General features: G+C 41.2%; 1 protein-coding gene across 1 annotated transcript; it reads right to left on the bottom strand.

Annotated features, from left to right (window-relative positions):
• Positions 1-8,613: 8,613 nt before the first annotated feature.
• Positions 8,614-26,583, bottom strand: LOC116335012 (actin-related protein 3-like). The gene is made up of 12 exons (XM_031758596.2): positions 26,367-26,583; positions 18,769-18,824; positions 18,495-18,619; positions 17,981-18,091; positions 17,673-17,768; positions 16,851-16,958; positions 15,322-15,465; positions 13,912-14,085; positions 13,175-13,267; positions 12,552-12,677; positions 11,061-11,144; positions 8,614-9,555 (listed from the first exon to the last, which is right to left on the bottom strand). Exons 1-12 carry the CDS (start codon positions 26,408-26,410, stop codon positions 9,460-9,462), a joined length of 1,257 nt encoding a protein of 418 aa, XP_031614456.1. The 5' UTR covers positions 26,411-26,583; the 3' UTR covers positions 8,614-9,459.
• Positions 26,584-27,048: the final 465 nt, after the last annotated feature.

Consider the following 27,048-nt stretch of genomic DNA (forward strand, 5'->3'; position numbering starts at 1 on the left):
GCAGTGAGTTGCAAATCATCGAAATCTGCTATGGAAAAAATAAATATAAACTACAGAACACAAATTTTATTCAAAAACTGTTTGTTATTTTGAATGTGATATATATGTGGGGGAGGTAAGGAGGTCTTTAGTCTGAGACATAACGCCTCTGAAAAACCATTAAAATAAAGTCGATATAACCTGTTCATTAGTGATGCTGATACGTTGGAATTTTAAAATCAGCTTTTTCTCAGATGCACTTTTGCTCCAAAAGATAAATGAACACCTCAGCATCAGTTCAAATGCCTTTTGGCCGTGACATAAGCATGAAATATTCAAAGTGTGGTTGTGATGAACACTGAAACATCGCCGCGTTCTGTCTGCTCAGGGCTGAGATTTTTAAAAATGCAATATTTATTCATCTTGAGGGCTGTATACAGACAGAGCAGCTCCTCCTGAAATATTAGATCTGTTCATTCTCCTGGACAGAATGACTCCAATTTTCCTAGAGACTCTCTGGATTTCAGCAGAGGTAGTTTGGGAAAAAAAAGTTTTAAAGGGAGATCTAGCAGAAAACTTTTAAATGTAGGAAAATCCATCACAGTACACGAAGCTTGAATCTGTACTGAAAGCGAGCTGAGGCCGTCTGGCACGTGGTGAGAGGCTGTGACTTTCAAACTGGGCTGTAATGGAATTAAATTACACACAATGGTGCAAAATCAGAACCAGAGTTGGATTTTTTTTGCCTGATTCAGTGCTGTGTGATAATATTCTTCAACTTAATCTTCTTTTTCCAACACTCAGTATGATTTGAAAAAGAAATGTGGAGACATTTTAAAGCAATAAAAATTTTATTTTTTTTCCCCTATCAGTCAGTAACCAAGTGTCAGCTGTACTTCACAAATGAGATCCTTGAATTATTCTTTAGATCTGACCACACAAACTGAAATATTTGGAATCGCACTGAAACACGCACTGAGACATCAAGTCCAAGCACCTCTCTGAAGTCTGTCACACTAAAAATGTGACAGGGCAAAGATCAGGATGCATTTCTAAAGCATTAAGTGTTCACAGGCACACGGTGGCTTCAGTAACTGTGAACTGAAAAACTCTGAAGGCCTCAAGACTCCTCAGAGTCTTATGCTGCCCCTAACATCAGCAATCCAGCTAATCAGTCACACGTTGATGGTACTCGCTAAATCAGTCCGGGCTTTCCCAGTCTGGCACTTTCACATCAAAGAGGCAGAGCTGCATATTTTACAAAGGAATAGAAATTATGATGTTAGAAAAACGAGGTTAACCAGGCAAAACAGGCTAAAAGTGTGTGTGTGTGTGTGTGTGTGTGTGTGTGTGTGTGTGTGTGTGTGTGTGTGTGTGTGTGTGTGTGTGTGTGTGTGTGCGTGCGTGTGTGTGTGTGAGCAAAAATTCGAGTGTTACTATATTTGTTGGGATTGGGACCCATAAGTTTGAAGGCATTTTTAAGGCTCAAAATGTGGTTTTAGTGTCAGCGTTACAGTAAAGTTATGGTTAGGTTTAGGGTAAGCGGCTAGGGAAAGCATTATGTCAATTAGATGTCCTCACAAGGATATGAAAGGCAAGTATGAGTGTGTGTGAGAGAGAAAAGAAAAAAGCGTTAATATTGAAAAAAGGGTATCAATCTGTGTGTGCACTTTAGGCACTTTGGAGAAGCACCAAAGTCAGTTTAAAGGTACTTTTAGTACTGACACGAATTCTTCAGAATTCAACTAAACTTCTCACCACCAGAGGGCAGTGTTTTACCAGTGGCTCTGTTGCGATGTTTTCAGATACGCGCTTTTAACTTTTGATATTTATTTTTGGTCTTAAGGTTTTTACACACTGGACACATAAAATTCATACAAATATTTCCTATGTTAAAAATATTTTTGTGGCTCATTATTCTAAATACAGCCTTCACACTGACTCACAGTCTACTTATATGTCAAGTTGCGTAATTTCACAGAATGAATTTTTTTTTTTTTTTTTTTAACCAAGCTCAATTTTTCGGATCTGAAGAAACAGATATGACCAATCAGGTCAGTGCATTTTGGCAACACGTGCACTGGTACTGAATGTGCAATGATATGGAAATAGTAAAATGATAACATTTTAGCGCAGAAACACAGCTGCTCTGAGTCAAACGTTTCTCTGAAATTCTCTGAAATAATTTATCTGCCTCCGCAGATGTGATCGCAACTCTGCTCAAACTGCCCCACTGACATCTTGCAATATGTACGAAAGCATCCGTGATACATCTTTAAGTCCCAGATCAAACCATGAAGTTCTCCCTGCTGCTGCCTTCTCCTGACAGATGAACTCAGAAACTCCTTTTCTTCCTTTTCTGGTCTGGAAACATCGGGACCAGCTCTTCATGGCTTGATTTAAACTTCATCTTTTTTTGAGGATTAATTTTCTGTAACAAAGCAACGATTTCAGTGTGTGTATACGTTACACAACTAGTTTAACATTTGCATCTGAAAAGTTCTGAATTTCCTGTCACTTTTTTCCAACACCATCGGTGTGTAAAGGCCTTTAACCTCTTTGCAGTGTGAAACAGTCTTAGAGAATAATTTAAGCAGGCTTAGGTCTCAGTTAGACAGACCTAGGGACCAGTCGGTGACTATCAGAAAAACCAACGCTCACTAGCAAGAACATGACCGGCAGGCAAGTGGTTGCTGGAGCTGCTGCACTGTTGCACTGAACCTTGCACCCACAGTTTGCAGTGAAGATACTAACTTGTCCACAAATATTCACCATTTGTTCTGAGCTGAAGTGAAACTTGAAAAAGTGGGACACAACAGAAACGTGTAATATTCTCCTTCAAAGTAAAAGCTGTTCATTATACTCCCCCCAAGAAATTTCAAAAGGCACAACTTTTACTTTGAAGGAGAACGCTCTATCGCGGTGATTTGTATGTGTTTATCTACCTCAAACATACCCTCATCCAGAGCAGACTAGGTGTGCAGCATTAAGCATTATGCATGCAGCATTAAGTTACCACGACAATGAATCCTGGTAAGAAACCTAAAGTTACCTTAAATTCAGCTTCATAGTTTAGACTTGTGATGTCGGTCCTCCTGCATTTATGATGTTTTTTCAACAAGACAGTAACCATCAGGGCCAAAATCACCCCTGACTCTGGACTGAGTACGTTAATTTCTAAGGATGTGTTCAAACAGCACTCTGAGGATTAATCTGACCTTTCCAGTGTCTCACTGACAGTCACCGACTCTCCTGATTTGCCAAATTAGACAATAAAGCTGTGCAGTATCACCTCACTTCTTTGTTGCCGTTTAGCCAGTAGGTATTGTAATGAAACTCTGCTCTGATATTACTCTGAAGGACACCATCATTCCTGTCATGATGACAGTAATAACTATAAAACACATCCGCTGCAGAGCTGCGCAGCTTCTCCTACACCTTTTTGCTGATGCAGGCTACAGTAACCAACCAGCTGTCACCTACATGATGTCTGATTTCATATTACGGTGTGAGGTCTGTCAGCCTTCATCCTGTGATTGGCACACACTCAAGAGAGCCAACATCTGATTTCTGGCCAGTTATTGAAGATAAACGGATATTACTTTCTTTTATGAAGCAAAGAGACCGGCAATCACTGCGGTGCGTGTGTCATTAGCCCTCAAATGAATCAGGACAATGGCCGTGCCAAGTGAGAGCGGCGGCAATTTAGGCTGCAAAGAGGAAATGCCCTGTCAAATCGATCTGCCTGCTGTGACATATCAGTATTTAACCTTCCTGCAGTCTCTCTCCGAATGGTGTCGCCACATGATTTTGCACACCGGGCTGCTGTGGAGAATTGTTCCTCCCACTCCTCGGACCTTTCACCTGCTGCAAAGGAAACAAAGTTGCTCAAAGGATGTCTTTACTGAGCAGTGTCTTCATTTTGCGGTGTACGTGGAGCATTTAGACCCAAATGGATTGCATGTTCATCCAGAATAGTTAGGAAGGAAAAGAGCATCCCCGGGATGCAGGGAGAGTGGCATCTGCTGGGCACACGGGGAACTACGTCTCTGTATGTTATTTAATGCTCCTGAAGAAAGACTGACACCACTCAAAAAGTTCAACTTCTCCAAAGACATTTTCTTCCCAACTCCAAACACAGCAAAACACTGTATATTTTATCACACAAGAATTCATTTACTCTGCCTTAGGAGATGTGCACTGTAAACAGAAACCCTGTCCGGTTAATGCAGATGTCAGAAGCTTGATTCGTCCTTGCCTGCTAAGAACAATGCCACACAAAAACAATTGCAAAGCTTTTTTTTCCCAAATTGACTTCCTGTCAGGAGGATTAGTCCATTTAAATGCAGATTTCTACCTGGTGTTGTGCTGTATTGTCTGACTCTCAGTAAGAAACGATTACGTGCACGGGGGGTGTGTGACACCCCCCCTCCATTTAGATGAAGCTTTTGCCTTCAAGTTTATTTGTCATTTGTACAGAAGAGATCCAAATGCTGAAGACAAGACTTTAATAACTGTTTCCCAAGGACCAAGGTGACAGCTGAGAAAAAACGCTGAGCAGTCTGGAGATATAATAGAGGCTGTTGCGTTATGCGTAGATCTCACACATTTTTTGGCATTTGAAGAGGACAAATTTATAGCTCCGGTACACAGTTAAAAGTGCCCGGACACCTGAGCACAACACGCTGACACTGATGTACCAAAACATGAAAACCACTCAGAAATGAAACCAGTAGTGTTGGTTATTTTGGCAAGTGAGCAGTCAGTTTTTAAAGTCAGTGTGCTGGCTGCAGGGAGAAATGGCCTTGTGCAAAGATACTGGGGATTTTAACAAAGGTCAGATTCTAAAAAACTGAAAACCATGAGCCCAAAATACGCTGTAACCTCTTTAAGGTTTGCTAAAAGAAGATGGCACATTTGAAAATCCATCCATTCATCCATCCATCCTCTTCTACTTATATATCAAGTTGTAGCAAGCTAAACAGGCATCCAGACATCATTTTTCACAGCAAAATGGAAGAGATAAAGTGTTGTGAAAAGTATGTGCCCCTTCCCTGCTTTCTTAGCTTTTTGCTCATGTCACACTTTCATGTTTCAGATTATCAAACAAGTTTCAACACTGACATATTTACTGTGGTTACCTTTGTCTAATGTAGTCTTTAAATGATGATTTCATTTTTTAAGAAAAATTAAATGCCCTCTAAACCCAACACCTGGTTGTGCCATTCTTGGCAGCAAGAACTGCAATCAGACATTTGCAATAGTTGCGATAGAGTAATATCCTGTTTGAGGTCAAACTAAAGAATTCAGTTGGATTTAAGTTTAGGCATTGACTAGGCCACTCCAAAACCTTCATTTATTTTTTTGAGTCATTCAGAGGTGGACCTGCTGGTGTGTTTCTGATGATTGTTATGCTTCAGAACATGAACTGATGGCCGGACATTCTCCTTCAGGATTTTCTGGTAGAGAGCAGAATTAACGATTCCATCAATTACAACAATTCATCTAGATGCTGAAGCAGCAAAGCAGCAGTAGACCATCACACTACCACCACCATGTTTGACTGTTGCTATAATCTTCTTTTTATGAATTGCAGAGTTACTTTTACGCCACATATAACGAGATTCAAACCTTCCAAAAGTTTCAGCTTTTGTTTCGTCAGTCCGCAGAATAATTTCCCAAAAGTCTCATCTCGCATTCCATCAAGCAAATGTGAGATGAGACTTTGTCTTCTTTTTAGTCAGCAACAGTTTTCTCTTTGGAAAATACCTCGACAAAACAAAAAGCCCAACATAAAGTTGAAGAGGCATGATAAATAATGAGAGAGACACAACTCAAAACAAACTTGACTAGTTTAAAAGCAGCAAACATGATTAACTTAATGAGGTGTGCTAGCATTTTATCAGTGCGTCAGCAGCAGTTGGTTAAATATCAGGTGTACAGGGTTGTGGAGAGTAAAATCTAAAATAACCAGCCAAAAGCCAACCAAGTAAAAACGTGGTGCTGGGAGTGCCTGGCCAGGGACAATGACAAGGTACTCCCAGTTGCACTAACTGACTCCGCCTACCGGGAACCTGCAAGACAACACGAAAAATAATAATAATAATGGATTGCATTTATATAGCACTTTTCGAGACCCTCAAAGCTCTTTACAATTCCACTATTCATTCACTCTCACATTCACACACTGGTGGAGGCAAGCTACAGTTGTAGCCTCAGCTGCCCTGGGGCAGACTGACAGAAGTGAGGCTGCCATATCGCACCATCGGCCCCTCTGGCCGAATCTTATGACCATAAGTGAGGACTGGGATGTAGATGGATTGGTAAAACTGGTAAAAAGCTTTGTCTTTTTCACCACAACGGTCCAGTACAACGCCCACATTCCTGCTGATGCTCCACCAATCTGCCAGTCAGCGTCACCATCCATATTCCCATCACTCCAGAACATTTAAACTCCTTTGCTTGGGGTAACCTCACCCCTGCAACCTACAGGAGGCAGAACACCGTTTTCCAGCAGATAACCATATCCTCAGGCTTGACGGTGCTGGCCTTTGAAACATTTCTGGTAAAATGTCGCCCCCTGGTGGTGACTGTAAGTTTTACTTACAGTTTGTGCAGAGGGTAAATACAAAAAACACCTTTAAGATGTTCTTTTAAAATGAATAATTTAAATAAAATCTTTTGTTTTTAAATGTATTTACTGAAAGTTGAGCCTTAAGCCTTTCATCTCTTCTCGTCATCAGGTATCGATAAATGTGTGCAGTGGGCTGCTGAGGCAGGCATGGGATTTTTTTTTAATCATCATGATCATCATCAAAGTGAAAGGCAAACAGTTACTTGGGTGTCCATCTTGTGGACTGATGAGAGATGTTGCACACAATTTGTGATGCTGTTTCAGCGACTCCGTAATCCTTCTGCATACCCCTGGCAGGGGGCTCGTAGTCCTGTTGGGAGTTCTTGCTGTGCAGGTCTGCAGGAGGCCAGAGTCTATTCCACCTCAAACTGGCTGATAGGAAGGATGTGTCAGTAGTCAATCTTGGAGGCAGCAGACTGCCACTGACAGCCTCCGGTGATTTTGAGCCTCCAATTGACCTCACCTCAGGTCTGTGGATTTCCTCCAGGTACTCCGTTTTTTCACAGACACGAGGACATGTATGAAAAGCTTCACGCTGTCGTGCTGCGTGGCAACAAGTTCTAACCGCCGTTCCTCTGTTCCATCCTCTGCAGTCATTACCCGCGTGTCACGTTTTATAAACTGAACTATTGTGCTGCTGCACGGTTTCCTCGTCACATGCCACTCTGTGGGATTCGTGCTTGGAACAACTGCAGAGTGAATCTGACTTTCTCTGCCAAAGGAAGTTTTGAAGGTCAGAAGTTCAGAGCGAGTTTTGTTAAGGATATTTTCTGGGGTCTGATTTTTCTGCTCAGTGATATACTGAAATTTCTATTTCCTGACGTTTGACGGTAATAAATCCCTCAGACTCTGAGGTGGTTTGTTCTTATCATGAGAGTCATTACTTCTTATAGGCCTCAAAATGGAAAATCAGATCCTGGATTTTATGATCAGGTGATGTCTTTACTTAATTTTTGGCTTATAATAATTCCATTTCCATCTCTTTCCATCTTACTTGATGGGCGGCTGCTGAACAGTCAATTTTAGGCTTTTTCTTCTTAAAAAGACTTGACACTTGGTCAGACCATCCCTGACTCTCATATTACCGCCTTCATCAGAGATCTGAACCCCACGTGGGAGCATGCCACTTGTCGTAGCAGACACGGGGCATGCTCCTACGTGCTGTTGCCCCGACTGAGTCACCCAGCACCACCTCAACAGGGCGATGACCACAGAGCATGGGAGACCATTTTTAAAGGTGGCGCAAGCATGAATACAGAACAGCTGTGTGGTATGTGTGCGCTTTCTGGCCTCTATCAGAGAATCCAGCATCGCCCTATCAGCTCGTTGTTCAACTTGCGACCAGCTCCTGACGCGACTCTCCAGACTATGAGGAATAATCTAGGAAAGATTGCATTGCTTTCCACTTGGAATGGCATCAGCTACAGGACACTTCATGACTGATCAGGCAGTTGTTAATAAACAGAAAATTGCTTTCAGAGACCCTACCACAGGTCTCTACCTCTACTTTTATGTCCTTAAAATACTTGTAAAAACAGATTGCTTGTTGTCCAAAAGCTTTTTTTTCTTAGAAGAGATAATAATACAAGTTTTTTTTGTGGACCCTATTTACATATAGGGGATTTTCACATGTGTCACCCTCCCTAGTCCTCTTGCCCCCCCTTTGGCCCCCCCATGTAAAATTTTCTAGATACACCACTGGATTTAAGGAACCTCACCTAGACCATCCTGGAGCTCAGCCTGGGGGAGGGGCTTGTCTGAAGGGCTTCCAGTGGGCCCACACATGGAGAGCCTTGAGGGACTGGTGCTGGTTGGATTGAACAGTGATTGAAGGCGGGTGACTAAAAGACTACAAAACCTGAGAAGACTGTAGTCAGTTTTTTTCTATTACCGCTCCATTTCGACCGATCCGGGATTAAAAACAGTTTAATATAGTCACCTCTTAATCTTGAGATGGATATTTGAGCTTTACTCTAATAAGGAGTCATGAAGACGACAGCGGCGCTTAGAAACAAATTTGAGCCTTTATTGGAATGTTGCATTAAATACACAAATCCCATTCTTTTCATAATTTGGTATTTAATAATAAAAAAAAACTTCTAGTCTAACAATACTGGTCTGACAGTCATCCTTATTCAGTTTCACTTCTCTCCTGGAAACCTGACGTGGTCTGTGTGTGAAGAATGAGAGGGCAGACAGCGAGGACGCGGGGAATAAAAGGACGACGCCTACTCGAACTCAGTAAATACTGCGTATCAAAGCTGCACCGAAGATTAAAACAGTCTCTCGCTGGCACTGATATTCGTAACATTATTTCAACCCCTGATTTCCCCAAGTTTTACATATAAAAACTTTAGTATGAAATATAAACAAGCTCTTCCCAGGATGCAAACAGACAGGCAGATGCTGAAGCTGAAAGAAAAAAGGACAAAAATATGTTCTAAGCGTGATCTCAGAGAGTCACCAGATCTCGCCTGGACTCGCGTTTTATTCGCATAAATAATGTTCTGGTGTCAGGAAAATACCATCCCACCAACATCCACCAACACCGTCATCATCATCGCCACTCAACAGATCCAGAAATGGTCTTAAAATCATTTTGGCTTACAGACTGTTTTCCCTCATTATGAAAAGAACAAAAAGAAAAGAAACAAGAAAACAGAAAAACATTCACTACACGTTTTTCAGCCCGTCTGTTTGGTCTGGGCTCTTTTTTTCTTTCCTCTTTTTCCTGGATTCTTGCACACACCTCCACATGCCACCAAGCGCTGCCTAACATCACTGCCTCAGACCCACCCACACCCCACCCCACCCCACCCTCCCACTGCCAGCACAACTCCAGAAAGTTAGGACATGACTCCGAACACGGGGTTGTGGCGGCAGATGCTCGGCCCAATCTCTTCGTAGTCCTTTTTGGTGTGGCACACCTGGTAGAACTCCGGCTGAGGAAACACAAAACAGGAGCTCGTCAACATTTAAAATACTGCAAACAATCAGTGGCCAAAGATCTGAAACAGGAGGCGTGGTGGAAAACTAAACAGTTATCGATGAAGAATGGATGAAATACGGTGCTGAACTCATGTGATCCTCACTTTCTATCAGAACATGCAGTAGCACAAAAACACAAAGCTTCCGAGATCTAAAAGTAGCTTATCGTGACAAAAGTATGAGATTTGGGGGGGGGTTATTTCTATAACAGGGAAGTACAGAGAGTTGACAGGAAAGCGGAGGAATGACACGGTGACCTGCTCAACCAGGCGAGTTATGGTACTGTCCATTCTCCTTTAACTGAAAAACCATTAGCCAACTCTATGGACGATCCTCTCAGACTCTAATAATGAGTATATTTTACAGAATGAACCATTATTACTATTATTATTATTATTATTATTATTATTATTATTATTATCATTATCATCATTATCATCATTATCATTATTATTATTATTATTATTATTATTATTATTATTATTATTATTATTATTATCATCATCATCATCATCATCACTATTATATTGGCTGGAACAAACATTTCCTAAATTTGGGATGAATAAAACTGTATTTTTATTCTCTTATACAACTGGAAATCTTTATGCAAACAGAAGTGTCGCCCCCTGCTGGTCATTATAAAGAAGGCTGTTGTAATAACAATATAGCAGACGTGTAATAAATACACAGAGGCTGATGGAGGACTTTACTATGTTTGGCAGAAAGATTCAAACTTTTCAGGGAGAGGTCAGAGTGACACCTCCAGCAAATTATTTTAAAGTTTAAAACTCAGGTTTCACTTTACAAACCTGAAAAGCACTTCCATCTTTTACATACAGTCTGTGGCTTTGAGGAACTCTTCTCAGTTTAGTTTTTCTTTAATTAACTGTTTGAGCTTTGAACAGTGCATGTGGTGGAGTGGGTTTGAATTGCAAGACTCCTTTGGGATGTTTGATTTCGACTGATTGATATATTGGTTCTAAATTTAGACCAAACCATGGGGGTAAACAGGGGTCGAGGTACAAACTCAAGATGTTTGTGATTATCTGACAAAAACGTTCTTTAACTGTGAATCCCGAGACATGAAAAGGATTGTTATTCTTATCGGATTATTCGATTTTTAACATCAATTAGCTTTTGGTGAATCAGCTGTCAGAGACCTCCGCTCCCACTCTCGTTTCCTGCTGGTAAAATTATCCGCCTCGCTCACACAAATAACTCATCAAGAGACAGGGGAGGAAAAAGAATAATGAAATGTCACAACGACCCACAGCACTCACTTCCACTCAGGGCGACTAAAAGAAACGACACAACAAATGAGGGTTTAACTAAAGTGTGTGTGGCCTTAAACGCCACACACACAAAGCCGACATGTGGGTGAATCTAAAAGTAGATCTCCTTCTCCTGCAACAAAGTTTAACCACATGATGATGATGATGATGACATGAGAAATACTTACAGTTGATGCTAACATTGATCCACCAAACCACACAGCGTATCTCTGCATGTGATGAGTGATGACCTGGACATCGATCGGTTTGGGCTGCGGAGGAAACACAGAGGAAAGATTATTTCAGAAGCTGAGAGAGCTACAGAGTGAATGCAGCCAGGGGAGGACTCTGTAGTAGTCAGATTACAAGAAATAGTAACTTTGATCAGCACAGATTATATTTGAAACCGTGCAACCGTGCACGAACCCTGACTGACAGTTTCTCAATGTTTTCAAAATCTAAATCAGTGTTTAAGACTTTGGCTAATTCATAAAAGTCTGAATATAAGGCTGCACTTTGTCTTTGTTTTTGGAGCTTAATAAACCAAAGTTACTAGTACTTAAAAGTTACTATACTTAAAAGTAACTGATGCTTTACTTGTGAATATTTTCACATTTACTGAGCTTTTCTGAGCAGAACAGGAATCCATTGATAACATACAGGTGTGGTTTCTATGGTGCGTCCACCACTAATCAACCCATGTAACAAATAAACCAGGTGATGACAACCTCTATATACAACCTGTGATTGCTGGTGCCCACTAGTGTGTCAACTGTATCTTAATATAAATAAATGTGGGATAACAACATCGAGCGAGTGACATCAAACTGAAACAACGTCACAAAATCAAGGCCAAGAAGATCCTATCCTATTTTCCTTGAATGTAATTGTAATTGCAGACTTTTTAATGACGCATAGCTGTGAGGGTTCACAGGAGAGGAGAAGAACAGAGTCCAGCTGAGGCAGGGTGGATGGAAAAGAGAGTCACAAAGCCCGATTCCACCGGCAAAATTATACTTAAACAAGTTTGCAACTGTGTGGCCTGGAAGGGTATCAATGTAAAGACATTAAAAGTTAGGGACGGATCGCTCTGATATCAGCAGATTTATTCACTTAAGTGTAGACTGTGGTCACGTGAGCTGGCATGACTGAAAAACTCCATTTCAACAGTTATTGGAAAGCTTTTAGTACAGTAAGAGTAACCTGAATCAACAGTTAGGACGTTAGTATTACTTAAATCTTAAGTTTATCTGCATGTGATTCAAAGAAGTGTTTAAAGAAGGTTCTGGAAATTTCTGCTAAACCTGAACCCTCTCCTGCTCTACTTATGCACACCGAGGAGATTTATTCTGAGGTTCAGAACATTCTGGTCCGCCTTAAATTAGCTGCAGTCACCGCTTGCTGCTCCTCTACCGTCTGAGGTAGATTTACAGCTGCAGGTCCGCTTGTAACGAATCACCTTTATGACCTGAGCAGCTATGGAGCTATAAAAAACTGTGCCCTGCTTACCTGAGCCTGAAATATTTCAAATCTTTTTAAGCCTCATTAGATTTTTATAGGGAGAAATTTGCTGTTGAAATCAGTTCATCTACTTTCAATAAACTTGTGTGCCATTTTGTAATTCAGCTGCCTGAGAACTATCGATCCGTGCCCAGTGTAAATTCATTTTTTCTGCTCACCTTGATCTTGCCTCCGCTCAGCTCCTCACTCATCTTCAGGCGGGCATCGACCGTCCTCTTCAAGTCTCTCTGCAGACGGCGCCCAAAGTCCCTGAACATGGTGGAGCCTCCCGACAGGACGACGTTCTGTGGAAGAAAAAGGACGCCGCTATTACAGAGCTACGAAAAATCACACGAACGCTTAACACCAGTGACCTGCAGCCGACCAGCGGCCTGTATGACTCTCACAAAGTGAACTCCAAATGCATTAAAACCCAACAAATGATCACGTCACATGATTATGTTTTAATAAAAGCTAAAAAAAAAAAAAAAAAAAAAAAAACCACACATTTCAAGACTTGTGGTTCTTACTTTTTCACTCCTGTCTCTGTCAAACTAAACAAACATTCCCATGAGACCCTTCAAAAGAGACGTCTGAGTAATACTGGTTTTCTAACAGTATCAAAGTTAGCATCAATACAGGTATATACCTGTATTGATGCTAACTTTGATATTTAAAGATTAAACATGGATATGGGGTTAATGAAGACGATGATCCTATAAATAGTTGCGTAACTGAACTTTTTAGAAACTCTCCACCTTCATTTATGTCGTTTCGGGGCGATTTATGCGTGTCAGCTCACCTTATAGAGAGGACGCCTAACATCGATGGGGCAGTTCTGGATGACCTCGTCCACCACCTCGGAGATGGGCTGGGTGAAGTCCGGGTTGGCAAACTAGGAGGAAGAAACAAGGTTGACATGTCATCGGGTGCAGCGTGGAGGTAGATACTAAATGCAGCCATCAAACAGCAGAGTATAGAACAAAGATGTGCAGTTACCACGGGTGGTTCACTGAGGTAACAGCAGAGCTGCCTAATCAGCATTTATGAGCAGCAAAAAACATTCACAAGCCACCCTATTGCAGCAATAACAAAATATCAGAGCTTTGTGCATGCCTAATAATGTCATGGACTCGGGGCGTGTGTTCATTTGTTTAATTTTTGGTAATTTTTGGGCTCTTTAATGGTGTTATGACATAGTTTATCCAGCAGAACAGCTCTGACTTGTTTCTTTACAGTCCTGCAAGTTTGCAGCAGAGCAGCATAACAGCAGGACACACACTGGTTTCCCCACACTAGCTTTGTGTCAAACTAGCTGCTTACTAACTTGTAAAGTACATTACTGGACAGTTAAACAAACTCACAAATTTCCTTTTTTTTAAATTTAACTTTAACATTTTGTCTTTACATGAATTGCATTTGTAAACAATCCTGGTAAACTCCTGTACTGACACCAAAATTTCCCACGTGTCTCAGCCCACTATCCTGACAAACAGCAGGTCAAATTTGCGTTTCATGATTTGCACGGCACAGACAGACCTCTGGGTGGAAGAAGATCTCGGGTCCTAGGAAGCGCTCGTAGCCCACGTCGATGGTGAACTCCTTCTTGCTAATGGCGTTGATGCCGGTGTACTGCTTGATCCACTTGGAGCCGTCCGTGTCATACTTCTGGAACTCTTTGACTAGATCCGGGCACACATAGCTGAACCGCTCCTGGTGGTCAGAGCAACAGGAAAAAGTTGTGTTATATCAGGTTACAAAAAGCTGAAACTGCCAGCTTAATCATCACGGCTCTATTTGTGTCACAGCTTCTATTATCATGGGTTGTAATGCCGGAGTGATAGGGACATTAGGCACCGGCACATTTGAATCGTGCAGCACTAACAGCGCCCCATACTCAGAGACGATATCATTATTTTGATTTGCAGGGACTGGGGTACACGGTGCCAGCACACCAGGCGGCATCGGAATTAACATTTCCAGACATGATTGGCAATATGCACGACAGGCAGTGCTAATGTTAATTATTTCAATTCACTTCATTTCTTGTTTTTCTGTTTCGGGGTAATGAAGAATGGCCCCTGACATCCAGAACAAAGTCCTGGATAACAAGCTGTTTAATAAACATGGAGGAAATGTGGAGAAGTGGGGCGAATCAAGAAAATGTAGTGACTGACAGAAGGAGGAAAAATAAAAGGAAGAGTATTACCATAAAAGTCACGTCAATCCGTGACCGGGAAAGTTGGAAAATTAATTGGAGGAAAAAATAATGAATTCTTGAGACACGAATTTAGCTGCAAAAAACTGAGAAAATATTGAAGTGTGCCGTCTGTGTCCCACAAGGAATAGTCTCAGGCTGAGTTTCAGGGAAACTGTGTGTGAAGGACGCCTGCTGCCTGTGACAGACTGATGGCGCCACCTGCTGTCACTGTGAGATAAAGGCAGTGCAGTCCCACTTTGTTTCCCGATTTAAAAAATAAGGCAGCGGAGTCCGGTGCTGTCACTGCAGTAAACAAAGCTCGAGCTCTTTTTCAGCTGAAGCATTTTAATCTAAGGAGTGAAATTAGTCTCATACTGCTGTTTTTTTAAACAGCGTTCAGCTTCTGTTGTGCACAGAAACAGAAAATTCGGGCTATACAGATATAACACTGCAGATCCTTTTACACTAAAACTCCTTATTGCATTTGCATGCTGCAGTTTGTCTTTGTTGTAGCTATTCAGCAGTATGACAATGATATTTTAATGACCGTCAGTAGAACATTACAGATTCCTTAATAACATTATCACCACACTGAGCGTGGTGTTGTGTGTGAGAGCAGAGCGAGTGAGGGGATGTTTTCTGCCTCTACAGCCACAGGAGACCAACATGTTGCATGCCACTGCTGACACATTGAATAACTATAATAACAGCCTCCACTGCAGAGGCGGCGGTGGGAGCTGGAGCTGTACCTTCACTGCCTTGGCCGTCTCCAGCGACTGCTCCGGCGGGATGCCGACCTCCCTCTCCCTCAGGAGCTGCTGGGTGAAGTAGGTGATGTCTCGCCCTGCGATGGGAATGTGCTTTATACAGCTGCCAATTACATAACCTTCAGCCTAACAGAGAGAGACAGGTGGAGAAAGAAAGATAGAGGATGTCATACAATCTGCAACCAAACAGATTCCAGCGGTTAAAGCTGGATGTGTTTTTCCATCACATCTGCGAGGCCCCACGGAGACGTGAGCGTGCTCAGCAGACTCGCTGATTCAGCCTCAGAACGAATTCTGCAAGCACATTTCCTCAAACTGAGTAATTCCTTCCAGCCTCCGAGACACTCTGGCCTACTTTTTAAAATCGGCACTATCCGGTTACTCAGCGAAATGGAAAAATATATAAACACTGCACACGGTGTATAAAACTTCAAAGAAACTCGGCAACCTTTCTTTACATACACTGCTGCTCCGCATCACAGGTAAATGAAAGCCATCTGTGTTTATTAACAGTTACAAATGACCATAATGAAAACAGCAATCAATTAAAACGCTGTAGAAATAATTGACCAAAATTAGCACAGGAGCATTTTTTAATGAACAAAAACAGTGTACCTGCTTCCTGTACACACAACATTAAACTCCATTTAACTCCTAAAGCACACACCAGAAAACATTTGGTTTGGTTAGTCATTGAACCAGGAAGTAGATGCATGTGAGTGGTTAGTTTCTCCAAAGGTTTAAAAACACATTTCTGAAACTTTTTGCTTTTTTTAAGATATCAGATGCAATTCTGGACTTTTGTTTTCTGATTTATATTAGAAACCCGACATCTCACGTCTCATATACACATCAAGATGGATCGTTTCAATAAAAGAGGTTCTGCAATAAGGTAGTAGTGCACACTGAAGGCAGAAAGGGGGAAAAAAACAGTTAAGAAAACAGGGAAAATGGAAAATGTACGAGGAAATGCAAAAAAAAATGTTTAATTTTCACATAAACAGTAAATTACAGGACAAAAAAAAGGGGGGAAAAAAAAGGTACATTTATAAGAAAAGAGCAGAGTTTTCAGGCACGACTTCAGTAATGAAAGCCACATGCCGAAACACACCAATCACATAAACTTGGTCTATAAACGCAAGTGTTCCTGGTTCTTCGTGCACATATACTAGAACTCTGCTCTGTTTCCATTTTACCTTCACTGAGCAAAAAAAGAAACACCAGACCCTCCACTGTTCGATTTATAAATGTTTTTTAAATGATTATCTTTACTTCAAATTAACTGAGGTGGGTAAACAGATCACAAATGACGCGTCTCATTTCTGAATCAGAAATGTTTTAATTTTAAACTTTCAAACCATCACTTTCATTTCATGTTTCACAAAACATTTCTCGGTTGTCTTGTCAATGCTTCCTCTCTGAAACTTTCTATTTTCTTCTAATGAACAGAAAACAAAAATAAATGCAGCTCAGGGAGGCGTGTCCTTCAATGGCGTGACCTATATACTCACCACAGGGATGACGTGGGTGACGCCGTCTCCGCTGTCGATGACGGTACCCGTCAGCGTCCTCTCCCCAACCTGTCTGGATGTCCAGGAGGCAGCTAGAGCGAGCACGGCCTGTCACGCACACATACACATGGGAATGTCACACACTTCACAGTATGTTTACACTTCAGCAGTGCTAGTGATCGTGACACACTGCTGTGAACTAAACATGGTCACATGATCACATGATATGAAAAGTTATTCAAAACAGACATGCTATAACTGAACCTTTCAAATTCCTCCATATATGACCATATTCTGTTCACATACGGAGGCTCGTTTGTGTCTTTATAATAGAACAAAAAAATGCTACATTAAAAGTATTTTAAATAAAATACATTTAAAAATCTCAAGTTTTGCTTTATGTTGAACTGAATCTCAAACTAAGATATCAGTATCAGTATGGGCGCGTCACACAGGAACAGATACCTGCTAATTAGTGCAAATAAAACTCCAGAATTTCACTCAGTAATCTGAAGCAAAGACTTTTTGTACGGTCTGTTAGTACAATTAACCCCACAGCGGCCTTTTTGTTGATGAATAACATCATTAGAAGTGTTCCAAATGGTTCCAACAGCACACAGAGACCAACTAGCTGACAGCTACCAGCTACAGCCACCTGCCCTATAAAGTTTCCAGGACCCTATTACTGCAAACTTTACACTCCAATATAAAGTTACCCCCTGTGCAGTTGAATTAATTCTAGTTTTCACTGCAAAATAAAGACACAAACATGCCTCCACAGTCAAACAAACAAACTAGAGCTCTAGGGTAAGGGAGCCTGACCTGCACAGCGATGTACAGCCCCGGTACGTTGAAGGACTCGAACATGATCTCGGCAGTGTACTCTCGGTTTTCTGGTGTGTTCAGTGGAGGCTCCGTCTGCAAACACAGGATGTGGTACAGTTAGACTCAAGTCTGGACCTAACAGTAAAACTCTGCAGATCAAAAACACTAACACAGATCTACAAATACTCACACATATTCACACAAGAGCATTAAATTCATTTATCTTTAGCTTTCTAGGGAGTGACAGCTGCAGTTAAACTGAATGTTTAACATCTCTGGAGAGGCCCTGTGTTTAAGACTCTTACCAACAGGAAGTAGTGGTCCTCAGGTTCAGCCCTCAGGTACTTAAAGATGATCTGCTCCATGAAGCGCTCCATTAGATCCCAGTCCTCCACAATGCCGTGACGGATGGGCCACTGTTGCAACAAAGCTCCGTTTAATGAGTGACATCAGTGACATTACAGAAGCCTATTCTGGAAAGCTAAAGATGGCAGCTCTCCTCCCTCACCCTCCAAACACTCAACAGCTGAACCCTCAGCAAAGTCACAGACCATCCACTAAATTTAGATACTCCTTCAGTCTCATCTATCCCACCTTTTAGCACTGGGAGTCCAGCTCAGCCTGCAGTTCTCAGGCTGAGCTGACTGAGTCTGCCTCTTCACAAGCTGCTAGTCTGACTCAAGTACAGAGAAACATCTACAGGATGCCCCCCAAAACTAAGCAGCCCAGCTTGAGCCTTGATAAAATATCCAATCTCTCCTTGTTTAGATGAAATTCATATCGACCGGGATTCTCTGTATTCCACTAAAGGTCTCATACCTTAGTGGAATAAGAGGGTTTGTCTACGGCTTCATCTCCGATGTAGAAGTCCAAATCATCCACCCCCTTCATCATCCTACGCTGGGCCTGGTCCCCGACCTTGGCTGACTCTTTGATGGCGATACCTGACGAGAAAACAGAGAATTAAACAGAGAAAAAAAAACTGATAAAATCCGGTGTATTTTATGACTAAAGACATTAGAAAAGTGGAATAATGTCAAACATTTGCTGAGGCCCGTTGGCGGTTTAAATACGTAGGATGCAAAATACTCACATGATGGAATGATGAACTGTGGCTCTGTGTTCCCTGCATACCCCAGTTTGGTGTAACTGCAACAGACAACAATCAGCTTTTACTACAGCGAAACAGCCTGCACGTCGTGGAGATCGAGTCTGCTGGAACTGCATTTGTATGCGAGGCCTTTTCCTTCAGTAAAGATTATTTCTGGCCCTATCGTTTTGATCAATGGCCTCACTGTCCCTCAGGCGCACTGGGTGGGTGCCAAAAGCACCAGCGACTCTGGGGATTGCTAATGGGAGCCCCCTGAAAGAGCCATTCATGCTGTATTGGTCAACTATGTTCGTCTATGTTTGTCAAGGAAATCAAGTGTTTTTCATGTAACTCGGGCAGCTGTATTTGCAGCATTTCTGCAGTACCAGAAAATCTGTAAGCATGAGAAATGATTTAAGATGTTTAAGATTTAAGAATGGCTGATCCTGAGAGAGCACACCTTCAGATTTAACATCAAAGAACTGAGTTTACAACCGTCTCTCCTCTGTTTGAACAATGTTTCGCAGGCACATGTGAACCAGATGTGATCCCGGCTCAGGGCTCCTGTACTTCCTGCACACAAGGCCCGAGGGACCGATAGAGGACCCTGCTGACGAATGCCAGAGCACCGCGGGCAAAACAAACCACATCCTGCTCACAACAGTGGCTGCTTTGAATTCATCTTTGCAAAACGAGGAGCAGGAAGGACCAAGTTATGGCACAACAACTGTCCTAAAAATACGACTCAAATACCAACTTTAAAGATAAGATTCACATGAGGCTGCTCGCTTTTGATCGCCTTCAAAAGAAATCAGGAATAAATATTATTAAAATATAACAAATATTTAAATGTAAATAAACTTAACTAAATGCTAAGCAGATGATACCCACCTATATTTACCTACGAGGCCAGTTTACATTAATCAATTTAGTTTAACTACAGGCACCTCTTACAGACATAATGGCCTAATTTTCAACTTCTAAACGCCATCTCTAATCATACTGACTCTGGATGGCATGACCTTGGAATCCAGCAATACTGTGAGGAATCTTTTAGTCATTTTGGACCAGTATATGTTCTTCAACGTGTAGATTAAATTAAAATGTAGGACTGCTTTTTTTCATTTGATGATTATTGTTAGAAAAATTATAAACATCAGAGTGATGCTGAAAAATTATTTCATGTACTTTTTACTTCTACACTGGAATTCATTCATTCAAACTCTTAAAGACCTCACAGTACTATCCTTATCCTACCAGAGCATTTCTATCTCAGACTGCTGTCTCACTTGTAGTATCTAGAGTTTCCAAAAGTAAAATAGGAAATGGCTAAAACAGCCTGAAGCAGACAGCTGCCCCTCATCTTTGTGAAGTTCTTCCTCCCCACCGTCCCCAAAAGCTGCTCACAGCCGATCATCTGATTGTAGCGTCTTTACCTTACAATATAAAACACCTTTAAGCAACTGTTGTTCTGAACTATGGCTATAAAAATAAAAACTGAACCTTGACCAAAATATGTTCAATCATGCCATCACTTCTCCTCCCATATTTTCTTAATTTTTTCACCTACAGATGAATTCATTAGATTTGTTTCACCTCAGTCTGCTGTAATATTTCACTGAAACTCCTTAAAATGAGACAATGAACCTCAGGAGATTTATCCAGGAACAAACTTCTATTTAGAATATTTACCCTGTAAGACAGTTATGATGGCTTTTGAGTTTCCTGTCCAATCACAGGTTTCTTTTTCCTGCACAGCACCTTCTGATGCACAGGAAACGCTGCAGTTTGTGTAGAGTAAATACAGACAGGAAGCAGAGATGTACGATTAAGAAGCAACCGGCTGGGATGGTGAACATAGAAAAAAAAAACAACAACAAAAAAAAAAACCAAACCCACATTTAACCACTTGTTTTGTCTGATCTCATGGCTAAAGCCTGTGAGAAAACATCAGCTTTTACACAAAAATGACTAAATTGTCCTGATAACATGTGAAAAATGTGAAAGAAAAATGTAAAAAATAAAAATCCCTGTTAGAAAGCCCACATGTTCTGCAGATCTACGCATGTCTGTGTAGCTGGGAGACAAAAAGGGAAATTCTGCTTCACAGCTGGGCAGATGTGCTCCACCATCTGATTTATGTTTCTTGGGTCAAATAAAGTTAAAGTCCTCTGACAGCAAGAGGTACGAGCTGACAGGCAAGAGTGAAAACACCGCCCAGTTCTCTCTTTTCCGCTTCAGCTCAACAACTTTTGGTTATACGGTACAATCTAATCTGGCATCTTCACACTTTATCTGAGCAGCACATTGAAATATTAACAGAGCTCTGGCCAGCACAGATTTTTATTTGTTATAAGGTGCAGCCAGAAAAAACAGCACAGCAGAAACTCAGAGGGAAGCCCACCAAACCTGCGCTGCTGGAGCCTGGAGACCTGTATGATGTCACCATTTCTGCCGTGTCTCTTTTTACTGAACTGTCAGGTGAGACTCAGTAGACTCAATATTTTTACTGAACATGAGCTCAGATTTTTGTACTTTAGACGCTCACAGTGACAAACTGAGGCAGAGTTATTAAGACACCGTGCAGCTTATCACACGAATTTTGGTTTAGTCAAAGTTATTTTAAGCCACACAGAACAGATAACTGCACCCACCAGCCACAGCATTAAAACCACAGCCTGAAACTGAGGGCTGCTCTACAGACAGCTTCACCTGCACCAACAGCACACAAAGCTAGCAACGAGTTTCTCGGCTGGTGGAGCCCAAAGCAGAGAAGAAGTGTGAACAGGCGCGGTCAAGGCACGGTTTCTTTCCTCATGATGAAGTGTAAGTGTGGTGCTTTCAGTTTGTTTTACATCCTAAATGGCTCCTTTCACAAAAGAAAATAAATAAAAAATTTAAAAAACGTAACAATGAATGAAAATGTAAATATATTTTTTGCCTTTATTGCATTGTGAAAGTTTATCTCCAAGTCTAAAACAGTGAAGTGAGTTTGTGGGAAACCAGCTCATGTGAGCTATGACCTCAGTGAACTTGAATCTATAAATAGGATGTTTGTGTTGTAAATTAGAATCCTCAGGGTCACAAAGGACGATAAAGCAGGATTTGATTTAATATGCTGTTGTGAGTGAGCAGCATCCCTCTGTACCTCAGTCAAGAAGGAGCAGCAGAAACGCTCATGGAAAGCACTGCTGACATATGAGTGATGTCAGGCAGCAATGTATCCCATAGCTGTTATGACATCACCCACTGACATCCTGTTACGAAAACTTGAGCTAAGCAGTTTTGCTGTCACCATCTTGGTGTTTTAACATTGGACATGACGAGTGACTGAAATCATCAACACATCAGGCAAGTGTTTACAGAAGTCTTCAGACTTTTCTAGGACTGGAGGTGCTTTTGCAAACACATTTCTCGCCCCCTAGTGGCCATTAAAAAAGTGATCGTTTAAGATACCTGGAAGCTAGGTTCATCTTTTACAGAGTGTATGCTTCAGACAGTGAGAGGAGAAGGCAAACGGTCTTCAGCAATGCAGTAAATTTAAATATCATTCATTACTTTTTGTGTGCTTACAGTAATAACATTTAACTGACACAAAATCCCAAGGGTTGCCATTTGGAAAGCGCTGGAGCTGTTTGTCTCTGAGGAAGCCTTAAAGATTTATGCTGCTTGATTAAGGAACAGATTGGGCTGACAAAAGTTGCCATAAAAAATGTTGTGCAACTTAATTTCCTTCATCAGTGTGTAATTAGTCACATTCATGTTGTTAAAGTCACAGCTACAGAGTTATTAATGATGATCATCTGACACATAGTGCAACGGATGGCTTCACACTTTGAATGGTAAACAGATTCTGTTAATACTGCATTTCTCTAGTTTTTCAAGCACTCAAAGCACTTTATGATACAAGTAACACTCACACAAACATTATTCTGGGACACAAAGGGCTGTTTAAAACTAAAAGTGTGTGAATAAACAGTAGAAAACTAAACTTTTGAGAAAAATGAGAACCAATAAAACCCACTAACCTGATCCACCTCCTAAACCCCAACTTCCCATTTATTTAAAGAAGATAAACTTTCAAAATTACGGCACAAAAATGACCACGATTCAGGGTTTTATTGCCTTGGACACAGCTAAAAATGAAAAACCCCGTGCTGGCAATCGTAAACACTAACAGCTGTATCACATGTGTAACAACAACAGTCCTCTGAACACCTTCATACCACAGAGCCGTCCTAGCTTGCCTACTTTGACCTGTCCGGACACGTTGTTAAATTACAAAAAATCAAAAACCATCTGACAGCGGACACGTCGTTGTACAGGACAACACGAGCTGCAGGTTTTATGCTGCCTTTAGCTGAATGATCCTTTATTTTTATTTGAAAACACAGTTTTTAGGTCCAGAATGAGCTTTATTTATGACAGTGCTGTATGTTATTATGTCAGGAGACCTCCACAGCTTGCTTCAGACAGAAGACTCCACCCAAACCTCAGCTGCAACACCTGCGATTGTTTTTTTATTTTTTTACCCTCCTACGGAAGCTTTGGTGTCCAAAAAAACGACAACAACAACAACAACAAAAAACAAGTATGACCATGACTGAGCTTCTTTCAGTCTAATCTGATAACATCATCTTGGCCATTTAGAGGCCTGATGATGTGTAAAAGGATGTGAAGCAGTCACTCCATTAGTCAGAGGCAGCTGCTGAGGCCCATCAGAGCTGTAAAACATCTGCCCACAGCTGGCACCATGTGGCTCCATCACAAAGTTTCTACTTGGAAAAATAGAAAACTATCAAACTTAAACTCTTCGTTCTTCTGGTCAGAGGTTTGCATGGGTATAAAAGTGGAACGTGAGGGTTATTATGAAGCCGTCTGCTCGCTGAGGAGAAATTAGCTCACAGATTTCGCTGCAGCAGATTGGTTAACAGCCTGAGAGGAGAGGCAGGCCGCTGATACGAGCGGTATGCACTGTGACGAGTTCAAGCCTCCACATGCAAGCAATGCACGGCATGTTTACCCCAGATTAACAGAGCAAGCACACCTATCACACCGGGAGCACCTTTTAGCCAGGGCTGCAGGTAGTTGGGATAAAAACACCTCCCTCTGTTTGTTACTGTTCACGTTCTTGCAGCGTTTGAGCCTCTGAAAATGGCTGCACAGTCAATTTTAATATTTTAAACACGCCATTAGAATTAAAGCTGCACTCCTATCATGACTCGGTGCATTTTGAATGCGCCATGGTGCTCACCAAAGATCTTTTGACCTTTCACCAGTTTGTAATCATTTTCGTTTCACATGAAGTTTCATTTTGTTCATCAAATGACCAGAAACTTTAGATCAACTGTTCTTGTGTATATAATCACACACACAAGATGCTTCCAACAACCAAAACCGTCACCTCAGAAAAGCATCCTCATTTCTGGTTTTTATTTCCCCCCCAAACACTTTTGTGTATTTTTATTACTTTTGACTGTAAACCTGCAGCAAGTCCTAAACAGAAATATTAAAGAACATCTGCACTTAAATGCATCATACAGAATTTATGAAGCAGCATTATGGAAATGGTTCATCTGTCTACATACTTATATATCGTTCTACAGTAGAAGTCAGAGAAAATGATGTCAGCTGTAACGTTGTAAACATGTTTTTAAGGCACAAAAAAACAAAGGTTTAAAAATATAATTCACAGAAAGACTTTTTAACGCCTTCCTTCCTCATTCATAAAAAAGAAAACAGTCCTGCTCATCTTTCAGAACTCATCGCATGGTTCAATCATTAAAAATAATCCCTTCATTTATAGTTTTTGCAGGCTGTGAAAAAGGCAGCAGTTCCAAGGGAGTTAATGCAATATTTTCTTCAGATTTGTAGAACTTTCATCACATCCTGACTGCTTCACATGAACTGGAGTGGCAACAGTAACAACATTTTTAATAAAACCTTTCTCCAAAGTGGCCTTTCAGGGTGGCCATGCACATGAGCATGACTTCAGCTTGAGTAAAAAAGGCTACTAACATTTTTCTCACAGTCTTGGTGATTTTCCTTCTGTAAAGAGCCAGCATTTATTTGGTGGATGTCAACATTTTTTTAAAGTAGGAAAAACCCTGAAGTTGTTTTACTGTCCAAATACTTATGGACTGACCTAATTTTTCCCCCAAAGTCCCCAAAAGGGAACAGTACAGCTGAACAATATCTTTCAGAATCATCCCTTTCCAAAACTTCAGCTAATTGTTAACATTTTATTTTATTTCCAATTACCTATGAGCCTGGAAAATGACAAAACATTCTCATATCCCACAAGACTAAAATAAATATGACCATGTTTCAATACTGACTCTAACTCTTTCCTTCCTCCTTCATAGAAAAGGAAACAGCATCTTTCAAATGTCATGCATGGTTTAATGCATCATCTAACAGAACTTCTGCACCCAAAATTAGGCTGTTGACAGCTAACACACCATTTCCATTAAAACCACACATACAAAATCACTTCCATCATGGCAGCATTGAGCTACAAATTCATAAAAACTGTGTCACTGTCCAAATATTTATAGACATGACTGTAATACTTAGATAGCATGTGAGAAAAATCTGTTAGCTTCAACCAAATTTAAAAAAATAAATAAATCAGAGAATGATTGGAGGATAGGGGAGAAAGGTGTGTTTTGTTGTGTTGTAGCAAGTTACTGTGTAAAGTAAAAATGACAGTGATTTGGTGGTCATTAAAATATGTTCAGAATTTGCAAATTAATGATGACTCATCTCATCATTGATGACACACTGCTCTCCTCTACATAACCTGGCTTTATAAGTTAAAAGTATCGGCATTAATATTGGCAAAGCTGGCCGTGTATTTACTTTATGGGACTGATACCAAAATTCTGGAGCAATGCACAGCAGTACTCTGATCAATTCAAGCAGCTGCAGGAGGAGCTCAGATTGTCTTTCTCTGTTTTTTTTTTCCTCTGTCCTCTAACACAACATCCGATGCCAAAGTTTTATATGTTTTTATCTCCGAGATCAAGTCGTTATGAGAAGAATCGGCAGGCCGGTAAAACAGGAGAAATTAGAGAAGTTAATAAAAAAAAAAAAACACGCTCGGATGCCGAGAGACAACCATATATGGACTAAAAAACGTGAATGAGGAAGTGTAGGCTGTGTAGGAAGTAGTACCGCGCATGCTCAATCCCAAATTAGTGAGCAAAGAGATTTATGAATTACACTCGTTTTTACAATCTTTTTAAAAAGTGGGAGCAAACACAAGCAAGGAAAATTTTATCTTATTAGCATCAGATATTATCATGAGAGCGGAGGTGCAGATTTTACAGCTCAAGATGAATGAGGGGAACCCTTCCTGCCTCAGGTCTGCACCAGCAAACACCACCTGAGCGACAGGAAGGAGAAACGGGCGTTTAAATTAACCCTGAAGCTCCCGATAATAAGCAGTAATAAGTTGCTGTTAGCATGTTCGCTCGCTGCCCAGCTGTGAGTGTACACAGACACACACCCATGGCTGCTGCCCCTGCTGACACTGACAGCCCCCTCAGCCCCCCGGGCTGCCCGTCTGCCTGCACGGCGGTCCGGACTAAACAGCTTACCCTGTGCCGCAGTCGACAACACACGCCGGTAACCGTCCAGCCATCTCTGCCCCCCGGGTCTCTGGCGCGCTACGAAACCGTTAAGATGTGATGGAAAGCTGGCTGTGTCGGCTGAAGGATCTGGCTGGCCGTCCACAGGCGGAACCCTGAGCCCCGCACACTGCCGTTTTCCACTTCCGCACTCGGCTTCTGGCAGGCAGGGAGAGGCAAGATGGCGGAGGCCGGGCAGAGCGACGCAGGCAGGGCCGCGGAGCTGTCAATCACCGAGATAGGGCGGGGCCATAGTATGGCGGACCAAAAGTGCCAAAATCAATCAGCAATCAATCAAAAATAAAAACCAAAAACTAAATGAATTATATTTAAGGGAATTTTAAAAATAAAATTGCGAGTAACAAATGAAAACTAATATTTCTATGAATCTAATATTTACTTAGTTAAAAAAGGTAAAGTTATTAACTTATTTTAAGGTTTTATACTTATAAGATAAGATAAGATAAGATAAGATAAGATAACCTTTATTAGTCCCACACGTGGGAAATTTGTTTTGTCACAGCAGGAAGTGGACAGTGCAAAAGTTATGAAGCAAAAATTAGAATAAAATAAAATAAGAATAAATACAGTACACAACTGTACAGAATAGAATAAAATAAAATACTATATACAGTAGAATAAAATAGAATAA

This window comes from Oreochromis aureus, linkage group 16, assembly GCF_013358895.1.
Source record: "Oreochromis aureus strain Israel breed Guangdong linkage group 16, ZZ_aureus, whole genome shotgun sequence".
Taxonomy (NCBI): Eukaryota; Metazoa; Chordata; class Actinopteri; order Cichliformes; family Cichlidae; genus Oreochromis; species Oreochromis aureus.